The following is a 19270-nucleotide window of genomic DNA, read 5'->3' as shown; positions in this document are numbered from 1 at the left end:
TCAGTCACTTTTTGTGACCGGTACTTAAACTTAAACACTTTTTGTGGTTAATAATAACAATGGTTAATGGTTAATAATAATCCAGTGCACTAATAGAAGAGAACATCACCAGATGATACGCTTTTAGCCATCCGCCATTCCCGAACGACATCGATTCGTCTCCCGTTTTTTCTATTTCTTTTTATTTAATAATACTGTTATCCCGTGGTGCACTGAAAGAAAAAAAATGGAGTAAAACCGGAGGTAATTGCAGCTTCTACTCCCCTAGATTGCAATTACTCCCTAGTTTAGTCCCCTTACCCGACATTTAGTCCTGACATTTACTCCCCAGGAGTGCACTGAACTTCGCGAACAGTCTACGTAAATATGTGCCCTTGGTCAATTTGATGGCATTAGGCTGTATAACTCAGTCAACGTGGCAATTTTCCAGCCACACACAGAAAGAAGCAGTTAGCGCATCTTTCTTCGCAAATTATGTCCTATTTATGGCGCAATATTTTATATAACTCGATATATCACGGTTGACGGTTTGCTTCAAAGTATTTTCATGCATGCACATGAATTACGCACCTGAACTCCAAGAAAAAAAAGGAGCACTTTTACTCCTTTTGGGGAGTAATTGCATTGTCACAAAAAATAGTCCCTTTCGGGAGTAAATGCACGGGAGTAAATGAATGTCACAGAGTGAAGACCGCATTTCACGCACTGTTGTAAGAGTCTCAGGTGCATATTTGGTGCGCATGCATGAAAATACTTTGAAGCAAACCGTCAACGGTGATATATCGAGTGATATAAAATCTTGCGCCATACTAGGGCACAATTTGCGAAGAAAGATAACTGTTTCTTAACTGTTTCTTAACGCTAACTGTTTCTTACTCTGTGTGGCTGGAATATTGCTACGTTGTCTAAATTATACAGCCTTATGTCGTTCAAATTGACCAAGGGCACACATTTATGTAGACTGTTGCATTCAGGAGACCATTCGCGAAGTGTAGTGACAATTTGCAGTCCTGGGGAGCAAATGTCGGGACTAAATGTTGGGTTAGGGGACTAAAATGGGGAGTAATTGTAGACTAGGGGAGTAGAAGCTGCAATTACTCCCAGTTTTACTCCCTTTTTTCTTAGAGTGTGGGGCTGTAACAGGATTTGGTACACAGAATAAATCACACACATGTACACACACAAACATGTGTATATACCACGCAAACACGAAACAAGTTACAATAACGCCGAAAGCCGACAGCATGTCAATAACGCATGATAAAGTACAAGCAGACACCGTAGCAATATGCAGAACGTTCCAGTCACGAACTGCGGGGGGAAAACAAAATTCAATCCTAGGATGAGGTTCTCTTAGCTTTAGTAAATGTAATAACGTGCGGGCCTAGCTGTTTGTAAATAAATATAACTGTTACGTAGTACGCAAACGGGATTATTCATTACTTGGTACAGAAATTGGAGGCGATCTGTTCTACGTGTAATCTGTATAGTTATGGTAATCAACTCTGGGCACTGTGAACTGTCTGTGAATCGAAAGACTTGCTACAAATAAACCGCACAGCGTTCCTCTGAATGGGTTCGATTTTATATCAATACATTCCTCAGTGCACGAGTTCCGTACAGTGTCACCGTGCTCAAGAAGAGGAAGAACTTGGGTTTTATAAGCCGTTAGCCTTACATTCATGGAGCCAAGCGCAAGGGTCGGTCAAGACAGAGAAGCCGTCTTAATGCTCTAGTGTAGATGTCGCCAAGGAGATTTCCTGAAGATAGGGTGGATCCGACTATTGTCAACATTGTGCAAAATGAAACTTACAAAATAGGCGGGCCCATCTCATTTTCAACAAATCGGGGAGAGAGCGGTGAATGAACAGTTGGCTCTGAGAGGTGTCACAGGTTGTGAAGTTCTGGTTTAACAGTGCTGTATTCCGGACAAGATGATGAATATAGCGAGAGACAGAGATCATTCGGCCTACTGGGCGTTCAGTATTCATAGTATTCAATTAAGTAGTCATAGCAACGAACCAGCAAAAGAGACTGTGTCAAAAACGAACATTAAAAGGTTGTCACTAACGTTAACAATTTCGATTGATAGGAAGAGTCTGAACATCAAGGTAGTGGAGTAACTCAATAGAGGCTACTGAAAAGAACAGCGTTGTTCAAGAGAGTGCCAACAATTTCAGCGTTCTTTTTCGATAGTGCTGAAGGTACGTGCTAAGAAAAAAGGGTGTGTCGTGGTTAACACCGAGGTCAACATAGCGTCTGGTACAGAGTGTAAAAGGGCGGTAAAAGCAATTATCATATATCTAAATTGCTACAAAAAGCCGTATGCCCCCCTCGCTCACCGAATCAGAAGCGGTAACCCTATCATTCGCAGGGATCAGGTAGAACTTTGCAACCTTTTAGGCACAACATATATACGACTACTACCTAAAAGGTGTAGCTGCTCCACCCTTTTTTCTAGGAGCGTAGTGTAAAATGTAGTGAGGCACTCAAGAAAAGAGCCAAGTAAATATCTGTTTAATTAGTCCAAATTGTTCAGTATCATTCACTGACAGCTTCACCAGAATGCACAAGAGCTTTTGGGATCCATTCTCGTACCTACGGAGCAGTCGAACGCCTTCGCGAAAGGCTTGAACCTCTTTAGTGGACCATTCACCCTCAACTTTGCCGGAACAGAAACCCTGTACCGAAGCCGCATCTGCTCGTGCAATACGTTATGAGGGGGCTCGCAGAACATTGAAGCGTAGTTTGTGAAAAATATCTTCCGACTCGTCGTACCCGTTGGGAGACCCGGTACGTGGCCCAGTGCATTGTCTCTGCCGCCACCAAACTTCAGGAAGATGTTGTACATCGCCTGCAAGACTGCACCGTCCGCCACGTTGTCGTAAAGAAACAGAGACTCGTCGGGATCGTTAATATATTTCGTTGCGCTCTCGATGAATATCCCTTGATAGCACCAGGAGCGCGACAAGAATGTTTCTTTCGAGCTCGGAGACCACCATTTTCGAATGGCTCCGTCGGCGTCCACGGTGCTGCCACGAGCATCGATAGCGGAGAACATGCCTCGAAGCAACGGAGTTATCAGGAACGGAATAGAAGTGGCAAGAAAACGTCGAGAAACTCTTGCACCAAACAGGATTGTAGCTGGGGAGAGCGCTATGGCGTTGCGCTGGGGATCGTACGAGAACCCAGGGCCGAATACGGACTCTGAGGGTGTCATGGGTTCTTGGAAGTGCGTTGGGTCACCACCAGTCCAGTATTGCGTGCGTACGAAGCGAAACAACTTGTAGTACGTCATAAGCAATTGGCCACGTTCCGGAGGAGACGGGGAACTAGTTGAAACTGGCAATGAGAGTTCAGCGTTCGAAGGCGTCAGCTCGAACTGGATACGGTCGAACTTGAGAGAAGCGACGTGAGACTCGTTTGCATGCAGCCATGGGGCCGAAACAGAAGTTTGTTTCATTTCGTATTGTGCCAGGTCTTGCAACCTTTTAAGATCGCCTGATAGTCTTTCAATGATCTTCAGTGTGCGATCGCTTTGCGACATCGCCGACCACGTTAATGTACGAACGCCGAATGGATAGACCCGTTCCAGCGCAGACATGCAAGCTGCAAGTCGTCCTGAAGCGTCTTTTACGAGTTGGATCGGGTGGCTGACGGGAAGCATGAAGCCTCCCTCGTTGCCTGGAAGGAGAGGTGATAGACCGACGACCAACCGATAGCCGATGTAGTTGACCAGGGTACGTCGGTGAGTTTCGGATAGAATATCTTCTAGCTGGTCGACGTAGTTGGGGTCAAGAACCACGACGCTTTCTAAAGCAAGCCCAGGCGTTCCTTCCGTGAAATAAGAGAAATAACGCAACCAATCCCAGTTTCGCAGCGTTTTAAATGATCCCAGCGGCCTCATAGCGTGTGCCATAGGTACGCTACGAGTTCCTTCGGCAGCTGCCTCGGACATCATCACTTCTAGTTTCACAATTTCGACAGCAAGATCACGCGTCTCATCGGACGGCTGCTTCTGAAGCGACAGCACCTTATAGACAAAGTCAGTGTACTTCGTGATATTGTCGGCTGCTCGAAGCTCCTGGAAACGGCGCAGAAAAATGGACGGAGAGTCCACGTGAAGTTCGAGTTCATGATCCCAAGATCTTTGTCGAAGGACCAGCGTCACGAATGCCGACGTCCCAAGTAGCTTATCGGTGACCTTGGCCACGTCGTGTGGATTTATGTTAGGTACATCACCATCGTAAGGCCATCCAGATATGTTCATATCTGATAAAATCGTGCGAAACGTGACCCATTCTGCATCCTGAGGTCCTTCCATGCATCCACGGGCGAGAAAGGCAGCCTGGCTCAGAAAGGAAGTCTGTGAAACGTTGAATTCCCTCTTCAGGAAAGCCCACATGTTGTGCAGCATGGCTGCCGACGCTGTAGACGTATATGCGCCGTCTGTGGCGTCATTATACCAGTTCGCGGAGCACACGTGGGAATAAAAGTCAGTGCAGGGATCGACAGACTTGTTCAGTTTGCCGTTCAAGTACCGGGCTTCCCATTGGCACATCTCAGTGGCACATGGCGCCAGCTTCTTCTTTGTCATTCTTTCGAGCGCTGCCTTGGCCCCTGCGTAACCTGAGAAGCGAGAACCGTTCGCAGTACGCCCAGCACCTACAACAGCAGGCAGCTTTCTGAACAGCAAGACGATGTTCCTGCTGAATTTGTCCACTTCCGGTTCGATCCATATTATACCGGCGATACCGAAAACGAATAGCGAAACGATCACTGCTATAAGCACCACGAGAAAGATTGTTACGCCGCAGTTCTTCCGCACAGCTTTCTCTTCGTTGTCGATCTCTCGGCAGCTGTCTCGAGCAGGGACGTGCCGCTCCACATCTACCGGCAGTAGCTTCTCCAAGGAAACTCTCGACGACATTGACGTAGATGAAATTGCCGATGTGCCTGGGACGGCTACGTGAGCGCTGGCCAGGTTGCCCAACGGAATCGTGAATCTCACCGGACGGTGCGCGGATGAACCTGGTGAGCGGTACAAGGCTTTATTGCCGCATGCGGACGCCGAGAACATCTGACGGGACTCTGAGCACTCAATATTCATGGGGTGAGTGGGAACCTGGACTGAGTGTTCATACTCTGCGACGAGAGGATCGCTGTCATCAGTGAGGCGTGCAGTTGATGAGGCGTTTGCCATGTTAACGAAGGAATCACTTCGAAGGGTCCAGCGGAATACTTGGTTGATGGTTTCTTGGCCTCCTCGTTGGTACGACACGCGCCGCGCGATGATTTTCACGATTCTTCTTCATTTTCGTTCTGTTTGTTATTCTATTATTCGAGTTAGTTTACATCAGGTGGCGTGTTCTTACAATATTGCTCCCGAAAATTCTCCCAAAAATTCTCGTAAGTGATGTTCTGTGTAACGTGGAGCAGCGAATGAAAAAAATTTCAGGGAGCGCTAATGAACTCTCAAGCGGGAGTAGACGGATAGAAATCAAGCGAACCGGTAGAAAAAGTATGAGGGAGTTGCCTCAGGACAAGAACCGCTGATATTTCACACAGATACTGTTCTTCTTCTGGGCCTCATTTATGAGCCCCGAAGAAGAACGGTCTCCGTTCGAAATATCGGCGGCTCTTGTCCTGAGGCAACTCCCTTCATTCTCAAGCGGAAATTATTATATCAGTGCCAAGCCACTTAAGATTCGTAAAACAGGGGTCTTCACTAGCAGGCTCACTGCGCCTTTTACCTAACGAAAGCCTCCTCACCTGGCTGCGAAAATGCATTTGAAGCAAAACAAAATGTTGCAATTCCACTACGAACACCGAAACTGTTGATGCCACTATCCATGTATAGTCAAGATATTCTGGTGAAGCTGAAGAAGACCTCACAATAACAATACATGGGCCCGGACCTAGACTATCAAATGAAGTAGACCACTCTTTCAAATCGGCATGTCATCTCATTCAAATGGCCCCATATTATGTCTAGTCAGCAACCAATTCTGAGGCCTTGATATTTGTACAGTATCCAGAAGATCTTGCTATTGACGCATAATAGATTGACATACTGATAGATTGCTGTGATGTGTTGTCTATGTGTGCTTGTCCCGCTCAGGTTTGCCGTCATGGCTTTCGCCATTGGCAATGTCATGTAGCTGCCAACTCTCTCTACTCCGCCGCCGAGAGCTCGAAACGACGGCTCTCAGTTGTCTCGCGACGTAAACACCCAATTATTAAAAACAAATTATCGAAACGACGGCTGCAATCGTCGTGTTCTGTCTTACCCTGTGTTTGTCCCTGTCGTCTTATTTGCTGAGCCATATCTACGCCGTCTTGTTGCGTATGGTCTGCGGTTTATCCTGCGTTTCCCACCAACATTTTACAGCAGATGTCCACCCATTTACCAGCCAAGTGGACGTGGCACACCATGTCCACCACACGGAGTGCGCCGCTACATTGCCCAGGAGATCAGTTTATACTAATTATTTTCATATTATACCTCGCTAGGACCGTAAGCAGTAGTGAATATGCGTAGACGTGTTTAGACGTGGGCTCGTGGAGAGTGCAATGCAGGAAGGAGACAGGCATGGTATTATTAGACGCCACTTCAGCGACATTTGTGTGTGGAAAGTGTGCCAGAAAACTGAGATAAAAGCTCACACAGCAGAGCCCAAAAAAACGTTTGACACGAAGTAGTTGTAAGTGAGGCAGTGAAACACAGGGGGAATAACACGCTCTCAGAATACCCGGTAGCGCTTCGAATAATGCACGGTGTTTGATGGAAAAACTGGTGCAAAAGCAAAAAGCTGGTGCAATGAAAGATGGAAGATGGAAGTCACTGAAAAGGTTAGACAGCTGTTGCACGTGAACGCGCATCTTCTGGATTACCGGTCCAGGGCTCTACCAATTGAGCTAAGCTAACACACCTCCCCGGCGACTTCTAATGGTGCGCCATCTGAAGGGACAAACCAGCCACTCTCTCTCACTCATCCTCCTTTCACTCTTACATTTTTGCTCACTCATACACACATTCATACGACGGGATCGACGCAAGCGACAACTGTTGAACGTGAGAGAACTGATGTTCTGGGGCTGGAACACTGGCTGGAACACTTTTCAGTGACTTCCATCTTTCATAATTAATTTCTAAGACAATTTGAGGCCTTGTATGTATTTTTTTTCCTTTCTATGTTGTTCCAGCCACAGAACATCAGTTCTCTCAAGTTCAACTGCTGGTGCCTTTTCATTATTAGCTGCCATTCTTTAACTCAAGCGTGACCTTGGCGTGTAGACGCTCTATCCACCAAACCACGCCGCTGGTCGTACTCATATTCTCGACACCTAGCTGCAATGTCGCGATACTCTGTGACGGAGGTCAGAGTATACAATATAGGGTCACGTGTGCATATTGCTATGCAGTATACAGTGCATCTACACAGCAGCGCAATATTCTTGCTCGCAGAGGAGTACGCGACGAATAACACGGCCATTAAATAAAGTTAAAACACGGGTGGGTTGGTACGGTGCCTCGTCGTCCTCATCTTACTGTATCGTCCCTGGTTTTCGCCATCACATCCTGCAATGGGGTTTTTAATTGATTTTAGAATAACGCCGCGTCACAGCCTTGCCAAGGCCTTTGAACGTTCGATATACCGTATGTGACTTTATAAATTTCTGCCTCCCGTCCACGAGATGTCTTACTCAAACATCTATGTACTCCATCCTCGATAGTAACAGTGCTTTATTCGCTAACATCGCAAGAGACTAAATGACGCCAATCTACGAACATTGATTGTGTCATACCTCTAAGCGAAAGCACACCGTAAAACAGAGTCAAGAAGTTTTAATAATAAAATAATGGTGTCGGTGATGTTACACGTCTTTACAAAAATCCTCCCCTTGTAATAACATCAATACCAAAAGGAGCTCATTATTTTCAGAATCGGTGCCTAACGCGCCCGTAAGCTGAACTACGCTCCTAATGTACTTTATTATCTTAAAAATACAAAACGCGGAACAGGAAGCGGTTGTCTGTCCATCGTATAGAAAGCTGTTTATGCAATAGGGCTCTGTGAATAGCTTCCCTTATCAGCTTCGAAAAGTGAAAAATTGAGAGATCCGGTGGAGGTATAGACGGAAGCGAAAACCCCGTTTCTCCATGCCGCGGATATTTCAAACATAAAGACCGTATTTTTATTGGACGCCGTCCTCATCACTGGCAGCGTATTTATAAAGGATCAAGGGATTATGGGCTAAAGAGACATTAAAGAAGTTAAAGACGTTAAAAAAGGACATTGTCAGCCTCGCTCATAGTCACAGCTGCTTCGCGGCGCTAATACAGCGTTCAACGAACCCTCGCGTTGACGGTAAAATCCAGGGGATCGGAACGTGTTCACGATAGCAGTTTCTAAACATGCTAAGCCATTCGCTTTATTCTTTTGAGATGATCGGTATTATGTTCTTAACGTTTGGTTTGAGAGCGTCAATAGAGGGTTTTAGCAGACCGTTGATAAGATGGCTTGCGTCGAACCGTATCAACCAGAACCAATCAGTGGATTATATTGTGAGTCACGCACGACTACGATTGGTTCCAAATAGGCACGATAACCTTACCAACTCGATATACTAAAACCCGCTTTTCACTGCTTCAACTCAGCGGGCTGACCATGTCACGAGGTTCCCGGGTTCGAATCCCGGTGCCGGCTGGGCTGTCTGGGGATTTTCCTGGGTTTTCCTCAGACACTTTCAGGCGTATGTTGACACAGTTCCCTTAGTAAGTCGGCCAGGAAGCACATTCCCTCAGGGCGTGAGTCGTGACGTTGCCCCACCTCTATGAGGCCGACGACGGCAAGCGCTTTCACCACCACCACCACTGCTTCGATTACCTAACCTCTGTCACACGAACTAATTTAGTGTCACTTTCAAGGAATAACTCTTGCAGTTAGTGTCACTCTCTCTGTCTCTTTTAAATTGTGTGTTAGCGCCGCGAAGCAACTGTTGCTATGAGCAGCGTACAGACGTGGACACATGGAGAGAGGACAGCAGGAAGGAATGGGGGACAGGGGGGTTAGTGTCATTCGTGTAAGTCACACACGACATCTTTTAGTGGCACTCTCTACAAGGGGCGGATTTAAGGGTCTGTCATGGGGGGAGGGGGGCGGTCTTAAGGAAATTTCGTGCTTTGCGGCACAGAATCATCCAGGAGATAGGGTTTTTACATAGGGACACAGCCGTATGAGGGGGGGGGGCACCCCTCCCCCTCTTAAATCCGCCCCTGCTCTCCAGAAAGTGCACTAACGATTTAGTGAGTTCCTCAAATTCACGTCACTTCTTTCGACAGGAGGCTTTAAGACGGTTAAAAATAGTGAGTAAAAGCAAAAATGTTCCGCCAACCACAATATTTTCAAACTTGTATTTTCTCGTATTTAAACTTGGATTTTCAACAGCGTGTTATTTTTTTTCTAAGCGCAGCGAAGGACTGAGACATACACTGGCTTAACACAAAAGTTGATGTTGGTGGAAAACAAATAATAGGCAGATATTGAATTCTTCACACGACAAGTTCGGCTACTCCCATAAACAGACTTCCCCTCTCGAAAAAGAAAGAAAAAAAAAAGAAAGAAAGCAAAAATTCGCTGCTTTCGCCTGCCCCACGTGATAAATCTCCCCCAAATGCAAAAATTATTTGGTTAACGTAGCGGACAATGAAGCACACGATCCTAATAGACTGACTCCAACCCCATTGTTCTAAATAAACGTCACAAGCGCTGACAAGGCAGCATCGCTCTTGTCAGGTTGCCAAGGGCTCAGCACGTTTACAAGGTCAAAGTTGCGGCTGTCGCAATTTGTCGAGAGCGGATTTAATGGTAACCCTTTGAGTATACAAAAGTAATATTCTTGTGTTGGGAGATCGTTGCATTAGTTCACCTTCAATTGCTCTGACAAAGTTAGAACGGAATTATCTTGGCACGTCCCCATAATGTGAAAACTGCTCCCGCTTACTTATTGCGGTTTGCTTGTTGCACAACCCAAGCAGCACAATGTACTGAAAGTTAAGTGCAATAGGGGTGGCCGGTATGTGTCTTATCAATGTTCTTTAGTTTCAGAATTCTGTTCGAGGCCTTCCACCTACCCATCCACCCCTATAATAACCACAACAATTGTCGTGGTTGTTATCTCTCGCTAACTTTTCGGGATACACATGTTCTCCTCAGGTGATAGCATTTTGGTTCCTGTTTTTCTCAGACATGCGTAACGGCGTAATGCCTGCGACTGTTTATAAACATTGTATGTTGATTAAATTCCACCAGTTGTAGTCGTCCGCTGCTGCAATCTGAATATGCAAAAAAAAAAAAAAAAAAAAAGCAGCCTGTCTAGCCATTTCCCATTTTCTGGCCTGTGGCTGCACTGATGATGTCTCTCGTATACGAGACGAAACGTCTGTTATTAAACTTTGTTTTGTTTTATGGCAAGCCGGTGTTGGAGGTTTATTTTCTATGTAATTAGAGGTAGATTTATGCGGTGGGTGAGTTACCCCTAGATTGGGGGGGGGGGGGGGTGACATGCTGCGCGTGCCGCAGTGTATATAGAACTGCAGAAAATTTTGACAACCTTGGGTTTCTCACATCATTTAATGTGAAGTCAATTCAGCCATAATATTTGGGACCAAAACTTGTATCTTTCGCATTAAATTAATTTTGTACGTAAAACGAATACTGTGGCTACCGCTTGATGGTGCTGCTAGCGCAAGGTGCTTGCGTTCGAGCTGGCGGTGGAAAAAAGCCTACTCTAAAATTAGTGGGTTTTCGTGCATCGCTACGCTATCGCTTTTGCGATAAGGCGCTATCCCTTACGTGCGAACGTAGGGGGTAGCGTTGTTGACTTTGCGTACGCGCGTAACATAAAGAGAGCTTCACACATTTCGCAGAACTACCCCGCTATCCCATACGTACGCAAAAGCGAGAGCGTGCGATGAAGTCTATTAGGCAGTTTTAGCACACCGTTGGTAAGGTTATCGTGCCTATCGGAGCCAATCGCAGCCGCGTGCGACTCAGAATCTTGTCCACTGATTGGTTCCGGTTGATACGGTTCGACGCAAGCCACGTTATCAACGGTTTCCTAAAACTCTCTCTTATCTCGCGGTGTCTCAGTTTGTGTCTGTCGTCAATTGAGTAACCTAAACTTGCTCCCCTTCTTCTAACCGCCTATAGACGACCTGGGCCCCTATGTCGTTGATGACGTCACGCCGCCGCGCAATGCATGCTGGTGGGCATTATCAGCTTGATCGGCCTATCAGCCGCAGCGTTTTTCCCGCTTCTTGCCTCACTACGAGGCAGATCAACCTCACGTGTAACATCACGGCACCATTAATATTATTCTTTTTTGCCGACCACAGCAAAATAGAACCTCGAAGCGGTCTTCCCGTGACGTCACATGTTTGTAAACAGAGGGTCGTCTATTGCCACAAAACCGTTTGATCTTTTACGTCATCAGCGACTGCGTCATGGTTTGCAACCTCACACACCAAAACAAACCTAAACCCAAAATACGACTTCGTCCCTTGTGAGTAGAGAGCCGACTTTTGGGCACAGGGGGGCGCTGTTGACCGCATAACACGCGCTAGGCCAATCAGTGCCAGTCATCATCGCGGATGGTATCGCTCTATCTCCCGATCAGCTGTGAAAGGGCGCGTGCACCTTTTCCAATTAATCATCTTTCCTTCCACTCGGAAGATAAAAACGATACGATTCTGCAAGGTTGGCTGGCCTAGGAAGACTTACGCGACGAAGAGCGCTACCTGTTATTGCCTATAAATCCGCTCTATACTTAATGAGCGCCAGGTTTTTGCGTCCCTGTTCAAACACATCGACTGAAAATAGCAACGTTGATGTTATCAGGGTCCTTGCGTTATCGCCCTCCCGTAACGCGACGCCAACGAAGTCCTTCGCGGCGGTCGGCGAAGCCCGCCCAACGGCGGTGGCGCTGGGAACGCCGGAGCGCAGGGAGAAGTTTTGCTCTTTTGCTCGCAAGCATTTGCTAGCGTGCGGGTGGCGACTGCAGCCGTTTGGCAGTGAGCGACGAGCATGGCCTTCTGTGGATCTTGCTTGCACATCGCTTGTGTTTTGATTCCATTTTGTGCGTCATTTCCTTTTGGATATGTTGACGACAAGGTCGTAGGTAAGTCAGCGGTGCTCTCTCTCTCTGGCATTTGCAGTACAGGTATATACCGCGCTCGGCATCGGCGTCTGCTTTGCTTGGGTTACATTATTATTCGTAATTTAATTGTCGTTCGGATGCATGATAATGGTTATGAAGAAGTGTGCTGGCGAAGATCAGGTCGCAATTGTAAAAGTGCAGCTGTACACCTTACTTGACAGTGTCGTTGTGCAAGATTTTACTTTCCCTGTGCATGGCTGATTTAAACCAAGCTCAGGGTGCAACGGACTTTTTAAGTTGAGTCGTTGTGAAAAGAAAAATAAAATGGAGAAATAGGCACTCATTACGAGAGCCGGCTACTGCAGATCACTTAGGAAAACATAAATGGCTGTCTACAATAAAACCAATGAGTGACATGTTCGGACTTGTTCTTATATGCGTGACACGTTGAAAGTTGCGCGGGTTTTAATTTTGCGCCTGCGTCGAGTTCTCGTTGCAGACATGTCACACAAAGCTGGAAGGTTCCGGTTGTCAATGTGTGTTTCACTCTTAATTGATTTTCCTCTATCATCTGCCGGACTCAATTAGACATCGCGAGTGGATGGGCTGTATTGTTTATTGAACAGTGTTGCACCGTAGCACTGCGACGAATAATGTAACCAACCCACATGTAGGCTATTACAGTCAAACTCCTTTACAACGAAACTCAGGGGACAGCAAAAAAAATTCGCAGTAAAGGTATTTTCGTTAAAAAGGATGTCCATTATTGGACCTATAGGGCTCCAGCGGGACCGCAAAAAAATTTGCTGTAGTGGTATTTTCGTTAAAAAGGTGTTCGCTATAAAGGAGTTTGACTGTAGCTAGTTTTAACGATTAGAGCAAAGCTATGGGCTAGTCTGTCTAATCCGTAGATCAAAATAATTCCAAGCGCTGTAATGACTGTCACTGGGGCGGGACAAAGTGGAGACGCGCACGCGAAGCGGAGTTAGCGCTCGTCCTGTGTGTTTGTCTCGCGTCTCCACTTTGTTCCGTCTCAGTAACAGTTATTACAGCGCTTTGACTTATTTTTGATCTATTTATCGAATCGTTTTCTCTCTGAAACGGTTCGCGGAGAGCCAGTCAGGAAGGCGGAGTGACTCCGAACGGAATCCTACGATTGGGTGTCTGCAAAACCATTCAAAAACCATTCAACCTGCAATGGTTCAAACCTGCAAAACCATTCAAACCATGTCATAAAAAGACAACGGGCACGACATACAAAAACCACGCAAAGAAAGGCAAGCTTCGTCGTTCCGACGAAACCAATCTGTGCGAAAAAGTTGTTTTCCCAACATCTCTTCGTGCACAAGATGAAAATGAACAATCGTTCGCTAAATCGAAGAGGGCGCCGCATACATTGCCGGCGGTTCAGATTAGAGCTGGCATTTATCTCTTCGAAGAAGCTTTAGAAACGCGTTTTTTCCCTCGCTAATTCGCAATGCAAACGAAGCTACGTGAAATTCGTTTGGTCCCGAACTTTTCTCCCATATATTATCGGCGTTTGTGTGCTTTCCTCGTTTATCAAACCAGAAGATGTGGGTTCGAGTCCTACAGCTGGCTAACCTTTTCAGTGACTTTCATCTTTCATCGTTAATTCCTTAGGCAACTTGAGGCCTTGTACGTGATTGTCCCTTCTATGTTGTTCCAGCCTCAGAACATCAGTTCTCTCATGTTCAGTATTTTGCCGCTTGCGTCGATCCCTGTCGTATGAATGTGTGTATGCAGCATGTGTATGTATGCAAGCAGTTAAAGTGAACCAAAAAACAGTCCCCAACCAAAACAATCCAACCAAAAAACAGTCAAAGTGAAAACGATTCACAAAATCGCTCCAGTGAAACAACCACGTCGCCATTTAACATTCTGCTTTAACACGGTAGACGGTTCGGTTATGTTTTCGTATTTGGAATTTGGATACATCGTTGCACGATTTCTTTGTTCTGCTATATTTTGTGCATTACAGTGCAGGTGACAACTGAAGTCAAGATAATTATGCGCACTATTGTTATGCACTATAATTATTGCACTAAACGTTAAAACGTTCAAATATTCGTCCTACCATTTTCACGCGGCTTTAACAAACTGCTGATAGGAATTTTCGTGATGTAATTTTACGGAATATATCGCTTGTACTCTACGCGCTTGCATGGCGTCATGGCGTGATAAATTCCACATTCGTGAACTGTGCTGTATTGTCAGCAACCGCTTACGTTGGATTTTTTTTTCTTTTTTTTGCCGTCCGATCGCGATATATTTTCCCGATAACGAAAGTCTCGAAATGCAGATGAAAGAACGCCGCCAGTGAATGTATGCGGCACGTTGTGTGCATCATTTGGTGTCCGCATTACTGCATATCCTTGTCCTGTGTCCTTTATCCTGGTCAGTGCTTTGCCTTAAGCAATTTTGCCTGCTATTGGTGTTGTTAAAGTCCTGAATATTTTTGGCTATAGTCGTGACGACGCCTACTTCTCTGTGGCCAACAACACGGCGAGCCGATCCTGCCATAACCCCCCCCCCCCCCCCCCCCGCAGCGTTGAGCGTGTGAAACACATAAGAGAGAAACAAAAAGTGTGAATAATCGTAATGCAGTTCTACGTCGCGAGGTGGCAATGATCCTCAGCTACGCCAGGGACTGCTCTGGATTAATTTTTGTCCGCTCAGTGGTCGACCTCCTGCACCGAGCCTGGCAGGTGACCGCGTTGGAATCCGATCATCGGGTCGGGTTTCTGGATCTTTTCCCAGACTGGTGGAAGGCAGATGTCGCCACAACTACTCGCGAAGTTTTCCCAGTTATGAAGGATTCCCTCGAGCACCATGTCGCCATATTGGCGTGCAGAGCACTGGGTAATGACACACAATGCTCTCGAACGAGCGTGGCTTAGCGCGCGCTGAGGTAATGAAGTACTTTGGCAGCTTGACGTCAGTAGAAATGTAGATGAATGGATGATGATGATGGTGGAGTTGTCCGTAGTGCTGTGATCCTATGATGGTGGGTGGATCCAGATGATGTCAGCAGCAGTTCCGGACGGGTTCGGGTGTGGACGTGGTCAAGCGAAGAGTCAGCCGTGGATCGATGAAGACAGCAATTTATTTACAGTAATTACATGATGTCTCATAGAGACCAGACTTCAAGTTGAGATCCAGAATCCTTTCACAAAACCAAGTTTCTTCTTTTAAAGGGACCATGGCGTCATGTCCCGCCCACATAGTGACATCACACTAATGACCAATAAACACATCATAAATTGGGGACAACTCACTTTCCCAAATTAAATATCAATCTCATCGCCAGAAACTGACGTGTGAAGATCCCATCCAATCACGGGTTGTACAACTCCCGCAAATCGCAAGCAAGTACAAAATTCCAGTGATGGTAGTGAAAGTGTTACGGTTCCCAGGAAAGCGGGGAGGATTAGCAGATACAAAGGTTGGCCACGCTTTTCTTTGGCTGGGAAGTAGGCCGCTTGTTTCCTGCTTCGTGAGTCCAGTCCCTAATCCACCAGCTCCGTAACTCTCTATTGACGTCCCTATTGACGTCCGCAACTCAATGGGTATTGTGTGCTAACTCTGGCTTTCTTACATTGGGTATTCGCGAAACCTGGCCTTGGCTAAGTGGTGGCATACAGCAACACGTGGAATCGTTTACATGTTCGGGGAAGTGACAAAATTAAAATAATCACAACGTGACAATGTCATTCGCAATAGGATGTGCCACCTGGACATCCTGTACTGTACCACAGAGCTGCTGGGTGTCCCGCAAGGTGAGGACGAGCGAGAAGATACGTCTCCCACAATACTGCGCAGCGCTGCAAGGACAAAGAATCACAATGTATTAATTTGCTTACCCGTGCAAACCAGCTGTTGAGGCAAAAAAAAGAAAAAACACGGTGTGTGTGCAGCACCCTCTTTTAGGTGGTACCTCCAAGATTACTGTCCCCAAAGACTATAGTAGGTGGTCGGTTCGAACTTCACCACCGTCTGCCCCCCTCGAGGGATTTGCACGGAGTTTCTCCGGCAGAATTTGCAACAGATACGGGCACAATTCTTCTCAAGCGTGACCACTAGGCGGGTGTGAATTATTATTAGAAAGTCGAGGCGAACACGCCGGACTGGATACACATGCAGCACATGTACGGATATACATACGTGTATACAAGGTATACAGGATGTTTTTTTTATTTATTCTTCAACAGATTTTTATTTAAAAAGCGCTGAGAGCAGCATAGTTGTCACTCCTGCTTTTAGTTATACGGCTAGGCGGACAACCTCTCGAATTGAGTATGTAACTGCAAGATGACTAATTATCTAAAGTTCATTAACTCTTTAATTAAGGCAATTCGGGGAAAAGGGAAACAGCATAGTGGGAGGCAATCCTCGTTGAAAGTCATTAAATTTATCATTCATTTAAATCCTGAACCGAGCACGTGCGTTGGTCCATCACCGAATTTTGCAAATGCGCCGAAACCGCGCCGATCAGGAGAGCAAGGAGGACGGCGCTCATTTTGCGTCAGAGGGTCACGTGCTTTTGGAGCGATGGAAATGATAAGGGTATAGGTGCTGATCTGGCTTTTCAGATCAACCGTTTTGCTGTCCAGATAGGCCTCCGACGGCGAAGGTCATGCAACGACAAATGATGTGCAGTCAAACTCCTCTACAACGAAACTCAGGGGACAGCCAAAAAAAATTCGCAGTAATGGTATTTTCGTTAAAAAGGATGTCCATTATTGGACCTATAGGGCTCCAGCGGGACCGCAAAAAAATTTGCTGTAGTGGTATTTTCGTTAAAAAGGTGTTCGCTATAAAAGAGTTTGACTGTAGTGGGATGTTTCGCCGCTGAGGCAGCACCATATGCATATTGTTATCCCTAAGGTACATTAATGAAACACCTCATCCCACATCATCATCATTCACCTAGTTGTTGTTGTACTCGATTGTTCACAACCCACAATATATACGCTCATCGCTCTGCGTACCCACAAAACGTGGTCAGTTGATACCTTTCTTGTCCTGTTTTTCCTTCTCGCTCCATCTAACAATGTGTTCGACACCGCGCAGCCCGCAGACCGTTAGGTGGCGTGCTTTCGCAGTTTCCGTACTGCTGGAGGGGGCACGTTCCGTGCCGAGGTCAGCTTTTGCTCAGCAGACCAGGAAAATATAATTGTCGAGGTAACTTTTTTGATGTTGCGCGAATGCACTGATGCTGGCGGCACTGTGACAGGAACAGTTACTGCAGCCAACTGCTCATTCAAGTATATGTTCCATATCTTTCTCTTAGCATCATCCAATTATAGTGATTGTCTTTTAACATATGGAAGCAACGCGTGCCCATCATGTCCGTTGCTTCGACAAGTTTCAGGTCAACCAGCCTTCTCGCACATTCGTCCTTTAACGTTGCTTTTGACTCGCTCCTGTTGGTTTCACTACAAAGTAGAGTTTTTTCCATGCAACTATTTGCGGTTTCGTAGCGGCGTCCTGGATTTCTTTCCTCTTCCAATTTGTGTATTGAATATGAACGTGTTGGCGATTACAATAACGGATTCATGGCAATGTTCGGACTCAAGAAATTGGCGTTGTTTGCATGTTTAAAGCATGTTAAAGCATGCAGAGCTGCACCGAATATACTGTATGAGAACTGGCGATCGGGGGTTGTGACAGTTGTTGAAAAGCGCCGTATTATCAGCTCCTGGTTGTTATAAAGGACATAAACCATCGGTAGCTCTTTGGAGTGCTCCCATTTGGTGCACAAAAAAAAAAAAAAAACACTGCAGCGACAGCACAGATTTCCCATTAAGGATGAACAATGTTATTATTATTATTATTATTATTTTAAATTGGGGATTCATGTCGCGAGACAACTGGAGATCATGGAGCGACGCCATAGCGATCGGCTCTGCGGATTGCTTTTGGCCACCTGAGGGTTCTTTAACGTGCGATGAAAGCTCACCACACGGCACCCTTTATTTAACGCCTCTCGCGGAAGACGGCGTATCTAAGCAACTCGTATACCCTGCCACCAAGTTGCTGGCGTTCGATGCCTGGGACGGGTTCGAACACGCTAGCTCGGGATCAGAAGGCGAACGCGCTACCGACTGAACCACCGAGGCCGGTGACGATGTTAATCCTTTCAACGTCTCTATATAGACGAGTTCAGAAAATCTCAGAGTGCTTAGCGTCGCTTTGAACTGTGGGAGTTTACTAATACGAAATAAACGGGTGGCCTCCAAATTGTTCCGATTTCTCCCCTACCGGTCCATTGTCCACGACGTGTCAAGGTCAGCGAAGAAAGCGAAATGTGAAGGATTATTCCTCGTTCCCCCGCTCAGCAAGCGCCCAGGATGCAATGCGGGTGCAAAGAGCACTGGGATTTTCTGAACTCGTCTGAAAAAAAAAAAAAAAAAAAAGAATACCGTATTTTCACGCGTATTAGCCGCGGCTTATGCGAGATTTTTTGTTTTCGCGGACGCTCTGCGGCTTATGCGCGGGTGCGGCTTATCAGATGACTATCTTTCCCTGCATTTTCCCAATACCCTGGATGAAACGGAAGGGCAGACAGTGCGTCATGTTTTTCCGAACAGGACCGCCCTGCCATTGCACGAACAATACCGAACAGGGACGAGTCCATATTCTAGTGGTCTGACCTTCCGGATACATTCCCCCCACGCAGCTTTAACAAAAGGGGTGACAGTGAATCATGTCTTCTGGAACATGTCTTAGTGAGCCGCTCTGTAATATTTCTGATGTTAGCCTTTTTTCTGTCGAATAAATGATACCCGTTTTCATAGCGATAAAGTCTCTATTGATTTTGTATGTGCATCACTGGTTTAGCGCACAAAGCAGTCGCGTCGTATTACCCGCGGCTTATCTGCGAGTGCGGCTTATCTGCAAAAAAAATTTTCAAAATGTATCTAAAAACGAGTCCTGCGGCTTATCTGCGGTGCGGCTAATACGCGTGAAAATACGGTAAATAAAATAAAATAAACACGCTCGACGTTTCATTTTCTTGCTTGCGCAAGACATCTGTTACAAACGTTGCCAGTCCTCCCGGAGTATTTGTTCAGCGTTGAAAAATTAG

General features: G+C 46.2%; 2 protein-coding genes across 2 annotated transcripts in view; one reads left to right on the top strand and one right to left on the bottom strand.

Moving 5' to 3' along the window:
- Positions 1–2557: 2557 nt before the first annotated feature.
- On the bottom strand, positions 2558–5203 carry LOC135385088 (endothelin-converting enzyme 1-like). The gene has a single exon (XM_064614264.1). It carries the CDS (start codon positions 5201–5203, stop codon positions 2558–2560), a length of 2646 nt encoding a protein of 881 aa, XP_064470334.1.
- A 6740-nt stretch (positions 5204–11943) lies between these two features.
- The window catches only part of LOC135385087 (hemicentin-1-like), a 118647-nt gene continuing 111320 nt past the window's right edge, over positions 11944–19270 (top strand). Inside the window, exon 1 of the mRNA XM_064614263.1 lies at positions 11944–12183. Coding sequence (XP_064470333.1) covers positions 12090–12183 — 94 coding nt within the window. The 5' untranslated portion in view covers positions 11944–12089. The remainder of the gene's footprint in view (positions 12184–19270) is intronic.

Source organism: Ornithodoros turicata, chromosome 2, assembly GCF_037126465.1.
Source record: "Ornithodoros turicata isolate Travis chromosome 2, ASM3712646v1, whole genome shotgun sequence".
Taxonomy (NCBI): Eukaryota; Metazoa; Arthropoda; class Arachnida; order Ixodida; family Argasidae; genus Ornithodoros; species Ornithodoros turicata.
The sequence above is the reverse complement of the archived record's forward strand: the minus strand, read 5'-3'. Positions and strand labels throughout refer to the sequence as shown.

Excerpts from the sequence above, each read along its gene's own strand:
- LOC135385088 (XM_064614264.1), bottom strand. The coding sequence starts at position 5,203 with ATGGCAAACGCCTCATCAACTGCACGCCTCACTGATGACAGCGATCCT.